At 43.0% G+C, this 21,487-nt stretch overlaps 2 protein-coding genes across 2 annotated transcripts in view; one reads left to right on the forward strand and one right to left on the reverse strand.

Moving 5' to 3' along the window:
- Positions 1-3,056, reverse strand: part of LOC139293928 (cullin-9) — a 38,593-nt gene extending 35,537 nt beyond the window's left edge. The window contains exons 1-2 of the mRNA XM_070915611.1: positions 2,915-3,056; positions 114-809 (exon numbers count right to left, since the gene is read on the reverse strand). Coding sequence (XP_070771712.1) covers positions 114-809; positions 2,915-3,056 — 838 coding nt within the window. The remainder of the gene's footprint in view (positions 1-113; positions 810-2,914) is intronic.
- Positions 3,057-8,321: 5,265 nt separating this feature from the next.
- On the forward strand, positions 8,322-17,168 carry LOC139293932 (synapse differentiation-inducing gene protein 1). Its single transcript, XM_070915615.1, has 3 exons — positions 8,322-8,915; positions 11,261-11,398; positions 17,010-17,168. The coding sequence occupies exons 1-3, from the start codon at positions 8,322-8,324 to the stop codon at positions 17,166-17,168; spliced, it is 891 nt and encodes a 296-aa protein (XP_070771716.1).
- The last annotated feature ends 4,319 nt before the right edge of the window (positions 17,169-21,487 follow it).

Genomic DNA, 21,487 nt, shown 5'->3' on the forward strand with positions numbered 1-21,487 from the left:
AGAACTTTGTCTGAAGTGCCCACATGATTTTAACACACACCTGCCAGCCAATCAGAGAGCAGTATTTTCCCTGCTAGTGTTACAAGTTTCTTATAAATAAAGTTTGAGGTTACCTGCATCATGTGAGGCGAGTGCTCGCAGCATCTTTCCGGCGCTGCGTCTGGTCTGCGTCTCCTTGTTGCACAGCAGCTCCATCAGCAGGTTGAGGGCGCCCGTCTCCTTGAAGACGCCGACCAGCGAGCCGATTCCGGCATAGGCGCTCAGCACATGGATGGTGTGCGTGATGCTGATGGAGAAGTCGCTCTTCTTGGTCATCTGCTTCCTGGCTCGACGCACCAGGTTCTTCACGTCCTCCTTCATGTCAGACAGCTCCACCTCGTCAAAGGTGACGTCAGATGGGAACTCGCCGCCGCTCCTCAGACCTCCGTCCGATGACTCGCCGCCCTGCTGCTTCTCCTGCTGCAGGGGGCGCTGTGAGTCCGTTTTCCTCTTCCCCAGCAGGGTGGGGCAGTTGGCGTACACGTCCTCTGTTGACATCCACATCAGCATGTTCTCCGTTTTGCTCTCTCCTGACGTGGAGCCGCTGGACCCGCCAACCCCAGAGCTGCCACCCCCCGTCCCGCCCGCCTCGCTGGCTCCGCCCCCAGAGCTGGAGCCGTCGTCGAAGGTGACGAGGCACCAGCGAATCAGGTACTCCGTCTGGCCGTCGTAGTTGCGGCGCTGGCGGATCAGCTCCTCTGGATATGCCTGCAGCCTCGGGCCCAGCTGGACCAGCAGGTTCCCATTGCGGCGTTCACCCACCATGGTCGCTAAGGAGACATCAGAGGAGCAGCAGTTGATTGGACGTTCAGAAAGCTGATGATTACATGTTCAAATAGTAGTAGTATATAGTAAACAGGGCATCTGCAGTTTATTCAAGTCAGTCCACAGAACTTTAAACTAGAGGATAATCCCATCCTTCATGAAGGTCATTGTTAGTTACACCGTTATTTACTTATTTGTTGTGATTCTTCAGGAGACTCTGCGTCCTGGTTTGACCCCTCCTACACTGTCAACTATCAAAGAAAGGCAATAATTAAATAAACCTTAAATGAGGCACCACTATTGAACTTCCCTTCAGAGTCTCGGACACCCTAGCAACCACCTAACAACCACTTATTGACGCCATGACAACCATTTTAACATTTCAACTCCTTTCAGCTCTTCAGCTGTTTTCAGTTCCTACATATTATCTGCCACTTGATTTTCTTTCATTGCTTTTGTTTCAATTACCAGTTCAACTACTTTCAGTGCTTCGACTTCAGGTGTGGCTCCCACCAAAATACATTTCATAAGATCAAAACAAATCTGAATGTTGCTGCATTTGGTCAGTTTCAAATATTTCCACTCTAAATGTTCAAAGGACCATGTTGTTCAGAGTAAGTCAACATTTATTCTGATTTTTTCTGTAAATCATAAACTTTCCTCTGATGACTGCTGATGGTTTGAAACTCAACCACAAATCATCATCATCATCATCATCATCAGCGTGCTGGAAGGAAAATCTGAGATTTGGGAACGTGTATATATATGATAGTTGAACAAAACTGAAAGGATTGAGTTACAGAATGCTTCTGAACAGCAGTGTTTAGCCGGATACAGAAGCCCTCTGGTTCCCACTGTGAATATGACAACGGTCACTGTGTGAAATTAGGTTTTCATTTTCGGTTTGCAGACTCACGCTTCCTCTTTCTTGACTTGCCACGGCATCTTTTTTCTCTGAAAGCTAGATGTCACACGTGCTGCTGGGCGTGTTGTCTAACGTCAGTTAGCTTCACCAGGGGTCAGTCTAATAACTGATGAAACTCTGACTGACCACTGTGGCTGTGCTGCTAACAGGTTAGCCGAAACCACACGCAATAGTAATGACACTAACATATTTTTATTTATTAAACACTAAATTAGCTATTGCTGACATTACGTAGCCATCAGTGCTGTAGTCAGCATACAAGCGGTTATGAAGTTAATTCATTTCAGTAAATAGCCCAGCCCTTGATGTAACGTTACGTTATCTGAACGCAACAGACTGCCAAGCTAGCCACAGTTGCTAACGTTAGCAGTCGTTTCTATTCTGTGTTTTAAGTTCACGTCATCAGATTTAATAACTTTAACAGAACAAATGTATCTTCGTCTCGTTTGCTAGCTAGTTAACTAGTCAACTAGTTCACATAATCGACCTGTCAACGGTTTAAGTCCCTATCGATAGCTAGCCTAATGCACGCCGTCCTGGCACCTTACAGAGAACGTCACACCAAATTCCATTTCAAAATCTCCTGATTTAAGGTAACGTTGATTATGGGCCAAAATAAATGAAAGATTGAACATTATTTAAGACAATTATGTGATTCCACAGAATCTTATGAGAAATTCGGCATCTACATACTTAACTAACTACCCTTATCTAGATAAAACGTCAACTTCTATACTTAGGAATCCACTTATCTGTCACCTGCGTTCTTACGCTGACAATATTTGGTAGGGCAATATAGTTGGAAAAACATCTTTAAAAGTTAATTCTCTAATGGGTTACGTGCTGTTGGATCGGCTATATGTACGCCAAACTGAAGTGTGTCTCCAGTGTACTCATGAAAGAGCTGAAATACAATGTTATGATTGAACTACATATTGTTGTTTATAAGTAGAACTGCGCTTAATTGGCGGGTTGGACTTCAATTTGGGGTCTCGTTCTCTACATACAGCATACGGCACATCTTGGGCTTAACTGTGCTTACAGCAACTCTGGATGACAGCGCCGAGGAGCCGCGGCGGGCCTGCCTAGATATCCTCTCGCCTCTCGGGTCAGGCAGAAAAGCAGCGCCACTGAAACACTCTCCGGCCTGAGGAAACCGCTCCACGTCAGGTGAGTTCGACTTACCTGCCGTGTCACAGACTTTAGCCTTCGTTTCTGTCTTCCCCGTCAAGCGCTGTTTTCTCTTCCGCCCTAACGTGTCGTTTCCCAGCCTGGTAATGTTTGTTTTGTCGTTATCCACCGGAGGTCCGTGCTGTTGGATGCGCATTTGCGCACTGTGACAGCAGCAGCATCAGGGCTGGATTCTTCTTCTACGTCTATTTCTTACTTTTCTTCTTCTTTGTGTTTATTGGCGTATTGCAAACCATCGTGAGATGAGCACGACGCCACCTGCTGTATGTGAGTGTAGAGTCACTGACTGTTAAAAGAAGTCATCTAAACGTGAGAAACAAATAGAAGAAACAAGCAGCTTGATTCTGGTCATAAACTCTAAAACAACTTACGATCCTTAAGTCCTTAAAGAAGATTCTTTTAGACCTCATGTGTATAATATAGTTTGTATAATATAATAATATAGTGTCTGTTTGCCCTTCAATGTTTTTATAGTCGTCGTCTGCAGCCTTCAGCCTGTCTCATAGGCCTCCTGTTTAACACCAGTTCCCAGTTTGGTGTTTATCCTCTGTGTTGCTGTATATATTTATTTATACATGTTCTGGGTTCACAAATACAGTTTAGAAAAACAAGAAAAAGCAGCAAACAAACAAACTTTCTTCAACGATATTTGGGGCCAATGAGTAATGACAGAGGATCACTTCATCAGTCTTCATAATCATAGCTTTAAAAATGAATTATTACGTCATTATTACATAGTACAATAGTTACATGTATTTTTACTTTGATGCCACCTGGTGGTAAAATCAACAGACTGACAACACTCATCTGCATTGGAACGCAGACACAACATTTGTTAACAGTCATTTTTAGATCTATCTCTTACTTGAAGTTTGTGGCACATTTTCACATTTTTGCCTTCTTACTGGAGAAGCTGACGTATCATTTCAACCAAAGGTCAGACGGCTTTTAGAGCGTTTTAGGAATACATTCGTTTAGACTCTGAATGACTTTTCTTTCTTCTGTCTTTGGTTGCCTCGTTTGGTTAACTAGTACTTGAGTATCTCCATTTTATGCTGCTGTATACTTCTCCACTACATCTCAGAAGCAAATATTGTACTTTTTTACTTTTACACTTAATTTATTTAACAGCTATAATTAGTTGTTACTTAACACATATAGACTTTTGCTTATTAAACAGATGATACTCAACACATTGTTAAATATTAAACTAGTGTCTTGTGTGTTATCAGTTCCACCAAAGAGACATTTTCCTCTAAACTTCCGTATTCCGTAAGCAGTATTAACAATATCAGGTACTTTTACTTTTGATACTTTGACGTGAGCACAAATTACTTTTTACTGTGGTCTGGGTACTTTTACTTCAGTACAGATTTTCACCCCAAATTATCACACAGATGAAATTTAAAAACAAAATGTTATAATCACATAGTAAGTTGAAGTATTCAGTTATCAGTCATTATGACACATAATAAGACAATATTTCCATTAAGTTGTTACTTGAATGATACTTAATAAAATGTCAGTGCATCTGTTAAAGTGATTAACAGGAAGAAACACTAAGTGCTGAGTGGCTCTGGTCTGTTTCACGAAGTGAACCTGAAGTGTTGATGTTTGTAGAGCTGCAGTAATCTGTCCTGAACAGCAGAGGGTGCTGACGTTTCATCTCCCATCCAGAGTCCAGGAGCTGAAGGCCTCTTCTTCAAATCAGACGTCTTCATTCAGAGACACCAAACACTCTTCAACACTAAGAAGAGATTATTTCAACCTCTTATGAATCATTTTAGATATTAAACCCCAAAAGGCCTATATATGTTGGTGTTAGCATGTTAGCATCTATCAGATTAGCAACATTTTTTTCCACACTGAGCTGATAAAATGCAGCAGAAGGAAAAAACTCAGAGATAAACTTTAAAACACACGTTGTGGAAAGTCTGATGGGTACCAGGAAGAAATCAAGATTATGTGAATATTATTACTTTGATCAAGCTGATGTTACATTGTTGGAGACAATCATACCACTATTACTACTACTACTACTACTACTACTACTACTACTTATATACTTATATTTCCTTTTCTTTTCATGAATCCATCATGAAACTGTTTGATCCGACTTGAGGAGGAGCACTGAGGGGCTTTAGGACCATGAGGAGGAAACCTCTGCTGCTATTTACCATGTACACACACATACACACACACACACACACTCCTCTGTATTCAGCGCACATGCCTCCTCCTCCCTGTATAAGCCCCCAGCCAGTAAACTGAGGTAAACTGTCTCTCTGTCTCCCTTTCTCTGTCTCTCTCTCTGTCTTTCTCTCTGTCTGTCTCTCTCTCTGTCTCTCTCTCTCTCCTCCTCCTCCTCCTCCACCTCCTCCTCCTCTTCTTCATCTCTTTTCTGCAGGAGAATCATCCTCCGACCAGACGGACACCTGCCTGCCCGCCTGTCTCTCATCTCTCCCGGCTACTTCTTTCTTGGAGCACCGGACCATCACACCGGGACTCTCTCGGCTACTGTACGCGGCTCAGAGCGCACGGAGGGCGGCTGGAGGAGCGAGGAAGGGTCGGTGTGAAGCCTGGACGTACTGATTGGATGGATGGATGGAGGGTCTCACCTTGGGAGGTGAGTATGTGCGCCCGTGCGTGTTTGATGTGTCCTCTCGTGATCACACGACATGTTTAGCATCAGCGGGATGACGTCAGAGCCGGTGACACTGTCGGCATTCAGGTTCAGCGAAGGCTTGATGAGATTTTACCACATATATGTTTATATATACGGGCTGTAAATATCGGGGGGGGGGGGGGGGGGCGTATGATGTGAAACATCAGACAGCACAACCCACTTGATTATTATATTATTACATCACCTGATTGATCAGTTGCAGCACTTGGCTGATGATGATGTCACAGGTGAGTTGTTCAATATCTGCTGTAATATTCTAATATTCAAGGTCTTTCTCCTTGCCACTGTCTCCAAAGTGTTTCTCATGGTGGGAACTGTTGGGTCTCTGTAATAACACTATAAAGAGTCGGTCTAGACCTGCTCTATTTGTAAAGTGTCATGAGATGACTTTTGTTGTGATTTGGCGCTATATAAACAAAATTGAATTGAATTGAAAAAATCACTTTTGGAGGAACTGGACTCTTTAGAAGCCGTCAGAGAGATTCAGCCCTTTTTGTTCTTTTGCTTCTTTCCACTGACTGAACCTTCAGCAGCACATGTTAGAAAGGTGAGTACTCCTGGTACTTTCACAATAAAACGCCTCCTGCCACTTCACAGTAAAAGTCCGGCTGCTGCTTCCTGGTCCTCTGAGGGAGCTCTGTGCCGTGTTTAAGAAGTAAAGGATAGAGAGGATTTTACAAATGCAGTAACTCACCAGATGTTCATGAAACATCTGCGACAGATGTGCAGGAGACGTTTGGTTGCTGTAACTCATTTTTTATGTACATTTCTGAGATTTTGCTTCACGTTCAGCAGGTTTACACTAAGAAGCATTCACTCCTCTTCATCATCTGGTCCTTTTAATTTAACCTAACTTTTTTCTAATAGAAGACTTAATAATATCTGACTGGCTAACTGTTTAATACTACTTGAAATATATCATACTGTAACTTGAAAAAGCTCATTAAAGACAGGCGGATGGAAACGGACTCACTGAGAGCAGCAGAGATGAACACGAGCTGACCCTGGATCTGTTTTAATGAGCTCATTAACGACAGTCTGACCTTCAGCCTCACAGCCTGAACCAACAGCAGATATACACAGATACAGGAAGACACACACACACACACACACACACACACACTGTTCACTGAAGCATCTGATTGGATGCAGGATGCTGCTTAGCAGGTGAATTATCTTTCACAGTCATGTTTGCAAACACATATCATATGTGTGTGTGTGTGTGTGTGTGTGTGTGTGTGTGTGTGTGTGTGTGTATGAGTGAGTGAGTGGGTCTCCCTGTTGATGCGTTCAAGGACAGTCTGACATCTGAGATTTGCTGCTGAACGGAAGTCTTGAAATGCATGAAATCACCACATTCACATGATGCTTTACATAAATAAAAGGTTCCAGGTTCTGTTCAGTGTTCCTGAACGCACCACCAAGGAAAACTTTTCCTTGTTTTTTGACTGAGAGAGCAGTGCAAGACTTCCAATGTGTTTATACTCTGTCTGCAGTATGATTTTTAGAAAGATGAAGTGAAATGAATGGAGGGAGAGAAATCCACCCACAAACTGGTGGTTTTTGTTTGCATGCATGCTGAATCAGCTGTTAGCAGCTCCTGTCTGCAGTGTCCGCATGGACAGACAGACAACTATCACTGATCACTGAGACACTGAAGGAAACTTCAGGAAACAGGAGGATTCTCAGGCAGGTTCTGCAGATATAAGAAGCAACTTTTTTGTTTGATTTCTAAGCTGATTTATGGGCATTTATTCTGGACTGACATCAGAGATAATCGGGGGTGTAGCAGTTAATTCTGGACCCTCCCTGGATCCACGGCTATTCATTCTGCTATCTTGGTGGGCCCTGCACACGCAGTCCCCTTTTCCCCCCAGTCCGATGCCCCTGGAGATAATGAGATCCTCAGGAAGTGTAAGTCACACTAAATCTAAAAATGTGTGTGTTAAGACTCAGAAACTAAAATAACACCTACAGGCACTCGTTCCTCTCACCTTACACAGTGTCTTTGCCTCATGTCTCTCCCTCATCAGCCCCCCTTCAATTCTCCCTCACCCCCCTTGGGAGGCGCCTCACAGTTTAAAAACTGAAACATAATAAAAACACAAAAATGGTCTTTTAAAGTCACACTGCAGAGAAAAGGCTGAGCGCTCTGAGAAGAAGACGCTGATGTTTGTAGAAAGCTTCAACAACAAAACAAGACGCTGCTGCATTCAGGAACACGCATTAATATTGAGGTATTTTAATTATAGTATTATTAAATTACTTCCAGCTGTGCTAGCAGTGAAGCTTTAGGGATGTTGATATTATTATTTTCACACACACTTTTATATTTCCTTCATGTGTTTTTGTTTCTACGTGTGTGAAACAATAAATAAACAAATAAATAAAGATAAATAAATGTCTGTTCAACCTGAAATATCTCAAAATGTGGAACAACTTCCCCAACTGCTAAGGTGCATGGAGAGAGAGACAAAAGTCTGATGAGGTCAGACTTTTAGCACCAGGGACCCACAGTGGGTCTCCTGGGTGTCAGGCTTACATCCAGTGGTAAGAGGCGCATATCTGTGAGGAGCTGTTGCTCCTTTTCTCTGGTTTTATTGTTTTCTGTTTCTGTTTCTCAGGAGAGTTCAGCCTGCAATGCCTGACCTCTGACCCCTGACCCCTCTGAGAGACACCTCTGAGGAGGAGGAGGAGCAGGAGCTCTGAGGAGGGATGGAAGGAGGAGACGAGAAGAGCCGAGGAGAAGAGGCTGAAATCTCCTCCAAACTGGGGACGGCCTCGCCGAGAGGAGGAGGAGGAGGAAGAGCAGAAGGAGGAGGAGACACCTGCAAACAAAATGGCCTCATCAACACCCACAGGATGGGGGCCGAGCCTCGGGAGGCGCTGCTGTTGGTGTACTCAGCTCCTCAGTATCAGGGTCATGTGGTGGTCAACACCCCTCCTCAGCAGGAGAGGAGCAGTGGACGAGGAGGAGGTGGGGGTCCTCCTCAGCTCCTGAATCCCAGCGCCCTCCTCCCCCACCAGGCAGTGGCGGACCCCCGCCTCGGGCCGACCCCCGGCCTCCTCCTCTGCCCAGAGAGCATCCTGCGGGCGTGGGGTGAGGCCGGGGGAGGTGACTGTTGCGAGACCACCTTCATCGAGGGGCTGGGTCCTGACGCCTCCTCCTCAGCTGCTGCTACCTCCTCCTCCACAAAGGAGGCGCTGCTGTTTGCTGACGGGAAGTTTCTGGACTTTTCTGGAGAGGACTCGAAGATTCACACGCTGTCATATGACATCGACGATGAGGACGAATTCCAGGAGCTCGAGGTGAAGATAATGTCATGTGAACAGTCTGTATGATGTCATGTGTACAGTCTGTATGATGTCATGTGTACAGTCTGTATGATGTCATGTATGATGTCATGTGTGCAGTCTGTATGATGTCATGTGAACAGTCTGTATGATGTCATGTGTACAGTCTGTATGATGTCATGTGTACAGTCTGTATGATGTCATGTATGATGTCATGTGTGCAGTCTGTATGATGTCATGCGTACAGTCTGTATGATGTCATGTGTACAGTCTGTATGATGTCAAGTGTACAGTCTGTATGTCATGTGTACAGTCCGTATGATGTCATGTGTACGGTCTGTATGATGTCATGTGTACAGTCTGTATGTCATGTGTACAGTCCGTATGATGTCATGTGTACGGTCTGTATGATGTCATGCGTACGGTCTGTATGATGTCATGTGTACGGTCTGTATAATGTCATGTGTACAGTCTGTATGATGTCATGCGCACGGTCTGTATGATGTCATGTGTACAGTCTGTATGTCATGTGTGCAGTCTGTATGTCATGTGTACGGTCTGTATGATGTCATGCGTACGGTCTGTATGATGTCATGCGCACGGTCTGTATGATGTCATGTGTACAGTCTGTATGATGTCATGTGTACAGTCTGTATGACACAGTGCCCCCTGCTGGGTCAAAGATAAACGTTACAAAAGCAGCTGCAGGTCCTCTGCTGTGATCAAACGACTGTGTGGAAGTCAATGTGAAAGACTCACGTTCAGCGTCAACAGACCTCTTTGAGACCTCCACCCCTCCATCTTCTGTCCTTCACCCTCCATCCACCAAATCCCCAAACCTGCATCCTACTCTTTATTACCCATACTCCACCTTCACAATCCTCCACCCTCTATATTTCAACTTCCACGTCTATTCTCCATCCTTCTTCGTCAACCCTATATCCTCCATCCTCCTCCTAAAATCCTTCATCCTCTATGCTTCATACAGCGTCCTCCACCCTCCTCCACTGTCTGAGTGTCTCATGTTCAGCCTCCAGCAGCAGAATAACACACCTCTTGAATTTTGATGTCGACCAGCTTCATCAAAGAGCTGAGAGGGAGGATCTGTAGAGAATACAGAGAGGAGGAGGAGGAGGAGGAGAGAGGGAGTTGTGGAAGAGGTGAGAAGAGGTGGAGATTAGGAAGTGGAAACTGATGGAAGAAGAGCTGAGAGGTGAGATTTACTCAGACAGACAGACAGACAGATGAATCTGGTCAACTAATATTTGTCCTCATCAGAAGAAGCTCAGTGAATGTGCTGAGAGCTGGACTTGTTGTGTAAAATCTGTGCTGACTTCAGTGGTGGAGGTACTCAGATCCTTTACTACAGTAAAAGTACTAATACCACACAATGAAAATACTCCACTACAAGTAAAAGTCCTCTATTTAAACCTTCCTGCAGTAAAAGTATGTAAGTATTGTCAGTATCACAGTAACACTATATAAGTACTGTCAGTATCCTGCTGTAGATGTTTCAGGTTAAGCTCATTTGAAGTACTTTGTATACTGTTGGGTACTCTCATGTAAAGCGATGCATCATATTCTCTGTTTGGAGCGCTGCTGTCCTGTGAGAACCACGTATCTTCAGGCTTTTTGATTCACGTGTGTCACAGTTTTCTTTACACGTAGTTACATGAAGGTTTTAAATATTTTGTCCATCATCGTTCTGACATTGTGTGTCTCTGAGGTTGTTTTTTGAGCCTTTTTCAGATGAAGCATATTTTATAATCCATCTAATTGAGCGCTCTGACATCCCTCCATCCATCCAGTTGTGAGTCAGTGAGCTTCCAGCAGAATGAGATTAGCGAGCTGCAGCTCTCTGAACGACACATTTGGCCGCCTAACAGCCAATCGCTTTAGGGACGATTAGCTGTAAATGCTGTGATTTTGTCTCTGTAAAGTCCAGCTTTAATCTACTCTGTCCCTCTAATACCGGAGAGAGGGCTTACTGAAGGAGTGCCTGCTTTCACTTGCATACTAGTAATAGAATACATAGTTTATCACAGCACAGGTGAAATGTACATGAATTATTATCATAAAGACTGTCTTTTATGTAGTCACACTGAATATTTTCAGAATAAAACAAAACAAAAACATTTGATCTGTATTTTGATTTACAGGTGTTTTGAGCCTCAACAATCAAAATATATCCAGTCAGAAATACAAAACTCCTACTTGACAATCTGTAAATATGATCTTCTCCTAAAAACATGCTTGAAGTGAACATCAATCAAAGATAAGACAGCGCTGTGTTTCTGTGTTTGTCCCCAGACTGCAAGTCATACCCACTTGTGTGTGTGTGTGTGTGTGTGTTTCATCAGAGTGACTACTCCAGCGAATCAGAGAGTGAGGATACCTTCCTGTTGATGCCTCCCAGAGATCACCTGGGCCTCAGTGTCTTCTCCATGCTCTGCTGCTTCTGGCCGCTCGGCATCGCCGCCTTCTACCTGTCGCACGAGGTGAAGACACGCCCCCACACACCTGACCTGACACACATTCACAGTTCACATGTTCCTTTTCACACTGTGGCAGTTGTATCATAGTAGTAGTAGAAGCAGCAGTGATACTAACAGTAGTAGCACTACTAGTATGGTTAGAAGTAGTATTAGTACTAACAGAAACAGTTGCAGCTGTACTGCTGCCGGTACAAGTACATTGCTGGGTAATAAGTAGATTACAGTACCAACAGCAGCAATAGCAGTAATACTAGCAGTAGTATTGGTAGATTAATAATAGTTGTAGTACCAGTATCTGCAGCAGCTGCAATACAAGCAGGTGATGTAGTGTGTATCAGCTGATGTAGTGTGTATCAGCTGATGTAGTGTGTGTGTGTGTGTGTGTGTGTGTGTGTGTGTGTGTAACAGCTGATGTAGTGTGTGTGTGTGTGTGTGTGTGTGTGTGTGTGTGTAACAGCTGATGTAGTGTGTGTGTGTGTGTGTGTGTTTGTTTGTGTGTGTGTGTCTGTGTGTGTGTGTGTGTGTGTGTGTGTGTGTGTGTGTGTGTGTGTGTGTGTGTAACAGTAAGCGTGTGTTTTCAGCTAATCGGATGATTCCAGACATGAGAAGGTTCAGCTCAGTTTACAGGAAACAGACTCCAGTGGTGATGAGGGATGAGGACACGTCAGAATAGGGTACTTTACTGTCAAGGTACTTTACTGTCAAGATACTTTACTGTCAAGGTACTTTACTGTCAGGATACTTTACTGTCAAGATAGTTTACTGTCAAGATAGTTTACTGTCAGGATACTTTACTGTCAAGGCACTTTACTGTCAAGATACTTTACTGTCAAGGTACTTTACTGTCAGGATACTTTACTGTCAGGATACTTTACTGTCAAGGTACTTTACTGTCAGGATACTTTACTGTCAAGATACTTTACTGTCAGGATACTTTACTGTCAAGATACTTTACTGTGAAGATACTTTACTGTCAAGATACTTTACTGTCAGGATACTTTACTGTCAAGACACTTTACTGTCAAGATACTTTACTGTCAGGATACTTTACTGTCAAGACACTTTACTGTGTGTGTGTGTGTGTGTGTGTGTGCGTATCAGCTGATGTAGTGTGTGTAACAGCTGATGCAGTATGTAACAGCTGATGTAGTGTGTATCAGCTGATGTAGTGTTTGTGTGTGTGTGTGTGTGTGTGTGTGTGTGTGTGTGTAACAGCTGATGTAGTGTGTAACAACTGATGTAGTGTGTAACAGCTGATGTAGTGCGTATCAGCTGATGTAGTGTGTATCAGCTGATGTAGTGTTTGTGTGTGTGTGTGTGTGTGTGTGTGTGTGTGTGTGTGTCCCGCTGTGTGTGATGGTGGCTGGGTATTTAAGTTTTTAGTGTGGACTTCAGTGTTTTCAACCTAATCGGCCTCCCATAGATCTGCTGCAGTTTCTTTTTCTTGTCTGTCTGTTTTTGGAACATTAATACAAAGCTGCTCCTACACACACCGACACAGTACACCTTATATAACTGATCTGCAGTCAGCCAGAGGAGGACGGCCACTCTACCTGTCTGACTGCTGATATTTCAGAGCATCTTGCTGAGTTCGTGAACATTTCAATGAGAGAATATTGAGCTAACTCTGGTTTCAAATATAGGTAAACAATTCGTTTCTTAATTGATTAGTCAATTAATCAGTGACCATTTTGATAATAATAGTTTTCAGTTATTTGTTGATTAAAAAAACTTTCTCTAGTTTCAGCTTCAAATAACTTTGAACTTAATGTCTTTGGAGGTTTTAAGGGCAATTGAATGAATCATAATAAAATCATAATAATAAATAATAATAATTCCTTATTCAATTACAAAATGAAGAAGAAGAGCCACATAATAATGTAAGAAATTGAAATTGAAATGAAAGAAAGACGTTTTCTGGACTAAAACAGTTCAATATTTCTTTCAGGTTGGAGCAGTTGTGTAACACTTTCTAGTTGTTGGAGATTTAGGAAATTGTGTTGCTTGTGTGGTCTTTGGCTCTGTGTGGTCTTTGGTTCTGTGTGGCTCTGTGTGGTCTTTGGCTCTGTGTGGTCTTTGGCTCTGTGTGGTCTTTGGTTCTGTGTGGCTCTGTGTGGTCTTTGGCTCTGTGTGGTCTTTGGTTCTGTGTGTGGTCTTTGGCTCTGTGTGGTCTTTGGTTCTCTGTGGTCTTTGGCTCTGTGTGGTCTTTGGTTCTGTGTGTGGTCTTTGGCTCTGTGTGGTCTTTGGTTCTGTGTGGCTCTGTGTGGTCTTTGGCTCTGTGTGGTCTTTGGTTCTGTGTGGTCTTTGGCTCTGTGTGGTCTTTGGTTCTGTGTGGAATTTGGCTCTGTGTGGTCTTTGGCTCTGTGTGGTCTTTGGTTCTGTGTGGTCTTTGGCTCTGTGTGGTCTTTGGCTCTGTGTGGTCTTTGGTTCTGTGTGGTCTTTGGCTCTGTGTGGTCTTTGGTTCTGTGTGGAATTTGGCTCTGTGTGGTCTTTGGTTCTGTGTGTGGTCTTTGGCTCTGTGTGGTCTTTGGTTCTGTGTGGTCTTTGGTTCTGTGTGGTCTTTGGTTCTGTGTGGTCTTTGGCTCTGTGTGGTCTTTGGTTCTGTGTGGTCTTTGGTTCTGTGTGTGGTCTTTGGCTCTGTGTGGTCTTTGGCTCTGTGTGGTCTTTGGTTCTGTGTGGAATTTGGTTCTGTGTGGTCTTTGGTTCTGTGTGGAATTTGGTTCCGTGTGGTCTTTGGCTCCGTGTGGTCTTTGGTTCTGTGTGGTCTTTGGCTCTGTGTGATCTTTGGTTCTGTGTGGAATTTGGTTCTGTGTGGTCTTTGGTTCTGTGTGGAATTTGGTTCTGTGTGGTCTTTGGCTCTGTGTGGTCTTTGGTTCTGTGTGGTCTTTGGTTCTGTGTGGAATTTGGTTCTGTGTGGTCTGTGTTAGTTGTATAGCATGAAGTCTGGAGAATTTCAAATGTTTTAAATGGAGTTTTGTATTGTGACGCAGTGAACAGGAATATTCAGGCTGAGAGGATTTCAGTCAAGCGTTGCCTCGTTGTTGTGTGGTGGTAGCTGATCTGCTGCATGTTTTGTGGATGTGATTTCCATGGCAACTCCACACCTACAGCTCCAAAAGAAACAGGGCTGGTTGCCAGTGGCAACGCTTCCCACACTGAAATCCATCACTGAACAACATAAAGCTCTGCAGCAGCAGGGGCAGGAGGAGGGAGGTTTTGATAAAACCACAGAGGAGGTGACTCATGTTAAAGGAACAGTTCTGGTTATCATCTCTCCCCCTCCTGTCTGTTGGGGGGGTCAAAAGTCAAACGCTCTGCTGGCAGTGTAATCATAACAACTTCAAACAGTAAACAGGCTCAGTGTCTGTGTGTTTTCAGCTAATCGGATGATTCCAGACATGAGAAGGTTCAGCTCAGTTTACAGGAAACAGACTCCAGTGGTGATGAGGGATGAGGACACGTCAGAATAGGGTACTTTACTGTCAAGGTACTTTACTGTCAAGATACTTTACTGTCAAGGTACTTTACTGTCAGGATACTTTACTTTCAAGATAGTTTACTGTGAAGATACTTTACTGTCAGGATACTTTACTGTCAAGGCACTTTACTGTCAAGATACTTTACTGTCAAGGTACTTTACTGTCAGGATACTTTACTGTCAGGATACTTTACTGTCAAGGTACTTTACTGTCAGGATACTTTACTGTCAAGATACTTTACTGTGAAGATACTTTACTGTCAAGATACTTTACTGTCAGGATACTTTACTGTCAAGACACTTTACTGTCAAGATACTTTACTGTCAGGATACTTTACTGTCAAGACACTTTACTGTCAGGATACTTTACTGTGAAGATACTTTACTGCCAGGATACTTAACTGTCAAGGCACTTTACTGTCAGGATACTTTACTGTTCAGAGTTTATGATAAACTGCATCATAATCCTACACTGACTGTAGCTTTTACATCCGACACATCTCTGCTGAGCTCTCCAGCAATCATCTCCAAAACAGATTAAATCTGTCACTCACACATAGGCTCTAACTGGGCGGCCTGCCCGGGTAGATCAAGACCCGCCCAGGTAGATCAGGACCCTGAGACTGAAGGAAACTTAAAATCATGAGGATTCTCAGGCAAGTTCTGCAGGAGCGCAGTTTTATTTCTAAGTGGATTTATTTGTGATGGACATCAGAGATGTGATAGATGATACGACAATGTCCTCATGTGTTTCATGTCTGTCTGTTCAGATCTGACTGAGTTACAACTCTGAGAAGGAGAACCAATCGTATCCATAACTCTCAACCTACACTGAAGCTGGCATTTAAAAAGAGCTTCTCGTGTTTCTGTCCAGCAGCAGAGAAACAGATCACTAACTGATATTTATTGTGCATCAGGTCCTCACAGCACCCTGAGGTCTAAAATTAAACAGGATGTTTTGCTTCCTGATCAGATCAGCTTTATTAAAAACAGATTGAAGAGCAGAGTGACCCATGCGTCCTATCTGATGTTGTTCCTTTGTTTTCTACTCTTGTTTCTGTCTGTTAACCTAAAATAAATCTGAGAAAAGGAACCATCTGTATCTGACAAGGACTTCATTTATGAGGTTGAGCGTAAAACGTCTTGGTCATTAACGGTCTGTAAGGCTGAAGGTGTTCTTGCTGCTGCAGTTCCAGTTTCAAAGAACCATAACAACATTATAATCTGGATAACTGGTTCCAGGCTGATGTTATTGTGTCTCAGTTTCGTTATCAGTGCAGCGAGTTTGTGTTGGTGGTTTGATCATCGAACCCTGTGAACACAGAGAGGAAGGAAGACTCTCATCTTCCCCTGAACCACAGGAAGACTCTTAGCCGGCCTAAGAAACTTCGGCCCAGCCTGCGCCGGTGCAAGCCCAGGGGAGATGGCTCCGCCCATCTCTACCTGTAGGTAACCTGCAGGGGGAAAAACACAAGAGGCTGCCACAATGCTAACATGCTAAACTACGATGGTGAACATGGTCAACATTATACCTGCTAAACATCAGCATGTTAGCATTGTCATTGTTGACATGTTAGCATGCTAATGTTTGCATTTAGCTCAAAACACCACTGTACCTAATGTTGCGTTTGTTTCATATCGTAACCGTAATTACGAGCTGCCGAGTGGAAAAAAGTTCACATCAGCGTCTTAGTTGTAATTCCGAGTCAGAGATATCGCGAATGTCTGACAGTGACATTATCTCCCACTTGGTGAAAAGAACTACAGAAGTGTCAACAAACCGACAGCAAAATGGCTGCAAAACCTCCATCACTGTCAGTTACACTTAAATCAAATCTAATATAAACCCCAATTTAAGTGAATTTAAAGGGTGCTCTACTCAGTTTGTTAGCTTGTTAACAAACTGCTCCAAATATGTAACATGCTAAAGCATTTAATTGGCGTAAAAGCTAGCAGCAGGAGTGACCGTCTTGGAATAATGTGAACACTCCAAAATTGGAATAAAGGGAAGTTTTCTTGTTCTTCCCATTCTGCCAACATTACATGAAGTCCAGCCTCCCAGAGCTGCTAACATGTTAGCCTGGTTTTAGCTACTGGCAGCTAACTTCCTCCTCCTTTCTTTGTCCCCACCCCCAGACCAATAAGGCGGTGTCTAAAGGAGACTTCCACCTGGCGAGCTCCAGTTCGAGGCGGGCTCTCTTCCTGGCTGTGCTGTCAATCACCATCGGGACAGGTATCTATGTGGGCGTGGCCGTGGCACTCATCGCCTACCTCTCCAAGAACCACCACTGGTAGCCAGGGAGGGAAATGACCCATCAGACACCGGGAACGTGTTTGGGATGTTCATCCTCACCTGGAGTTCAGCTCTCAGGTGAGCGTTTCCTCGGCAGGTCGGCCCTCGGTGATGAGCTGGAGGAAGACTTCCTGTTAGCGGCAGTGGCCATTCAACTGAAACACACCAAGACGTTGGTGTTTTTACATGGTGATATCATTCGTCTGTGTGAGGTGACATGAAACCTTTAAACCAATCAGATCCCAGGATCTCTGTGAGGAATTGTGGGAAGCTCCAGCAGTTTGTGCTTGTCTCTGATCGCAGTGTGTTTTAAAGATGAAAGTTTTAGGAATCAAGACTTTCAAAGCAATTAAATATAAATATACAACAAAAAGCTGTTTAACAGCAAAGAACTGTTTGTTGAAATGATGAGGAAAACTTTGCAGCTTGCATAAACAGATGTTGATACTGCAGCATCGATCTAAACTTTAAATGTTTGAAAAGATCATTAAATATTAACTGTACTTTGTTCAGTTGCCCCTCTTCTGGCCGAGGAACTCTAAAGTTGGACAGCATGCTCTGACCAATCAGCAGTGACGATGTCTCCGTCCTGTCAGTGTTATTTTCAGTGAACACAGGAGACGCTGACTTTAACATCCTGTTTTAGCAGAAACACACATATTCAGATCCAGAGTCCTGCACCTGTTACCAGACTGCAGTCTGTCAAAGTCTCATGTACTTTAAGTATGAACAGTATGAAACAGTATGAAAGTATGAACATTGTGCTGCTACAAACATCTCATCCAAGCTTGAAGACCTTTTTTGTGGCTGTGGCACAGAAAGAAAATGTCCCCTTTGTAATCCCGCCTACAAAGCTGTGATTGGTTGGGAACAGCTGTGAGTTAGCACGACAGCAGACCTGCTAAAAACCAGAGATCTTATTCAGAGTTCTGGAAACAGTTGAGATCCACAAGTCAACATTTATTAAGTTGAACTGCTGCCATAATTTCATTCAAATGAATTTATGTAAGCCTGTCATAAAGGGCGACTGGACCTAAAATAATATTAATAATAATAATAACAATTATTATTATTATTATTATTACTATATAATGCCAACATGACCAAAGCTGGACAATCATCTACAGAAAACAGAAGAGTAATACGACTAATGACATAAAAAAATCACACTGGAAGTGAACTTTAACACAAAGAGATAAGCAAATGTACTGGATCACTGACACTGGATCACTGACACTAGATATCTGACACTGGATCACTGAAACTGGATCCCTGTTACTGGATCACTGTTACTGTATCTCTGACACTGAATCACTGTTACTGGATCTCTGACACTGGATCACTGATACAGGGTCACTGTTACTGGATCTCTGACACTGGATCACTGACGCTAGATATCTGACACTGGATGACTGTTACTGGATCACTATTACTGGATCTCTGACACTGGACCACTGACACTGGATCACTGACACTGGATCTCTGACACTGGACCACTGATAATGGATCACTGACACTGGATCACTGTTACTGGATCTCTGACACTGGACCACTGATAATGAATCACTGACACTGGATCTCTGACACTGGATCACTGACACTGGACTGGTTCCTGTTTACCAGGAAACACAAACTGGATCGATTGCTTTCAACCTTTGTGTCTCTGATAAAAGAGAAACTGTTGAACTCTGTGTGAATTTGTTTGTTTCTGCTCAGTTTGTGTGCTTCTGTGCAGGTTTTTATCATAAAGACACAGCTGATCAAATAATGTGTGTCACACTCAGACTGGCCTCAGAAAATATCTGCAAAACATTCTCCCTGTTGGTTTTAAAAGAACCAGAATCTAAAATTACCAGTTTACTTTTCATTCGTGCAAGTTCCTAATCATCAGTTTCTCGAATGATTTCCTTCTTTCAGGACAGACATTAGTTTCAGTTCATTTCTATATAAATCAACCTGCAGAGAGAAAATCCATCATCTCCATTCTCTGAAACCATTTTCATCATTTTCTGCTGTCTGAATCCATCAGGGCTGTAAAACCAAACAGAAAGGCATTTGCAGATATTTCTGAGAGCTCCAGGTCTGATCAAATAGCTCTTTAATAAATCCACTGCAATATGTCTCCTATGTAACCAACTACCCCACCCGCCTGGGACTACAGGGTGATTGAAACAAACACTAACTCCACAGGAGGACAGGTGATCAGGTGATGTTTGATCCAGGTCTGACCGAGGCTTAATGTTTACAGGGCGGAGCTCTCTCTCTCACCGTCTGAGCTCACGTTTCCCAAAATCAGCCTGATGCTAAGCTAACCTCCGCTCTGCTGTTAGCTAACAGATCGGACACGAGGAAGTACAAGCTTCATGTCCATCTGACAATCAGGTTCCCTCCAGACCAACCAATAGATATTATCTCTGTTCTCCACCATGTCCGCTAACATCCACCTGTTTTTACGTACGTATTTTAAAAAAAACTGAGTGGGAACTTTGGAAATTTGGAACAAAAATTATATCTCATGAAACTGCTTCCTGTTGTCTGAGGTGTAAAACAGAAACGGCTTACAACCCATTCAGTCAGGTTTCTGTCAATAAAAACTGTGACAAAAAACAATGATTGACAGTCGAGAACTAAATAAAAAGTAACCTTTGAAAACGAGGACATGTTTGCATTTTTCATCAACGAATAAAAACAAAATGATAATGTGAAAGATGGACGAATGAACTGATTACTGCAAAGTGTGATGAAGCTGCAGAATCCCACACTGTAGCTCCTCCAGCAGCCAATAAGATCTCTTGATCAGAAGCTGCTGGTAATAAGAAGCATCTTCCATTCAGTAAGGCTGTGTCTGTCAGTAATGTCTTACGTTACTGGGAGAAACAGATTTATGGGCTAAACTCATCAACAATCCACTGAGAGTTCAACAGGAAGCAGAAACAAAACAGCTGAAACAAACTATGAAGCATGTAGCACAGCAAAGATGGCGACGCCTCAAAATACTGAGAAGACATAAAACTTGAAAATGAGATGGATCTGTCAAATAAAATATCTTTAGTTTCAAAAAAAATTTGTGTCAAAAATAAAACCCACTGGAGTTGAATGTGACTGGTTGGTCTGGAGACTGAGAGACTCTGAACTACAGTCACAGTTTGAAAATGAAAGCATGTCATAAATCTGCTCTGAGATCAGTTTGGGAAACGAGAGCTTGGTCTTTATTTCATTCTTGGCAGCTTTACATATAAATACTGGGCTAAAGGGCTGAAACCATCATCACTCATGTTGTTATATTGTCACTCTGTAGACACACCTGCTGGGCTGTGATGTCACCCACACCTGTACACTTACTGAGTGTGTTAACACCTGTGGTTCCTTTAATCAAACTCACACTTAAAGGAACATTCTGACACTTTGGTAAATCCTGTCCACCAGAGGTCGTATGGCTGAAAAAATATATATATTTGTGTTTAGATTTGATTAAAACCTCAAAACACTTAGAGACCGATTGATGCAATTTGCATCCAAAATCACACTCATAACTCAGTCGGATCTGAACTCACAGACATGAAACTCATGTTGAATCATTCAGAGTGACGCACATCATCTGTGACGTCTATCAGAATAAACCTCAGAGAGGAAAGATGCTGCAGAACCTGCCTGAGAATCCTCCTGTTTTTAACTTTCCTTCAGTCTCTCAGTGATCAGTGATGGCTGTCTGTCCGTCCATGAGGACGCTGCAGACAGGAGCTGCTAACAGCTGATTCAGCTGCTGTGATGGAGACCATGTGACTTCATGTAAATAAGCTCCCTTGTTTTTTAAAAAAAGACTGATGTCTGAAAGACAGAAAACAGTCGAGTCACAGCATGTTCACTGCTGTACAATAATCTTTGATTGATAAAACATGATTTTACACATAGAAGTTACACATTAACACTGTGTCTTATTCTGTGTTCTGATTGGCTGATCTGGACAAAAGGTCATGTGTTATAGTAGTATATGTTTCAGATTATTAATCAGTGCTTTCATTCAGAGGGTATAAATAACAAATGACATCACACTTTACACTATCCAACCCCCCCAATAATCATTATTTAATATTAAATAAATTGAATTAATATATATTTTCTACCATGTGATCGCTGGTGTTCTCTGTAGAAGATGGATATCAGTTTCATCTCTGTGTACGGAGAGGTCCAGGATGTGTTTAGCCTAGCTTAGCACTGACTGGAAGCAGGGGAAAGCTGTTCAAAAGGGAAAGCGCACACACACACACACACACACACACACACACACACTTCCTGCCCAGCTGCAAAACAAACAGAGCTG

This window comes from Enoplosus armatus, chromosome 12 (assembly GCF_043641665.1).
Source record: "Enoplosus armatus isolate fEnoArm2 chromosome 12, fEnoArm2.hap1, whole genome shotgun sequence".
In the NCBI taxonomy this organism is placed as follows: Eukaryota; Metazoa; Chordata; class Actinopteri; order Centrarchiformes; family Enoplosidae; genus Enoplosus; species Enoplosus armatus.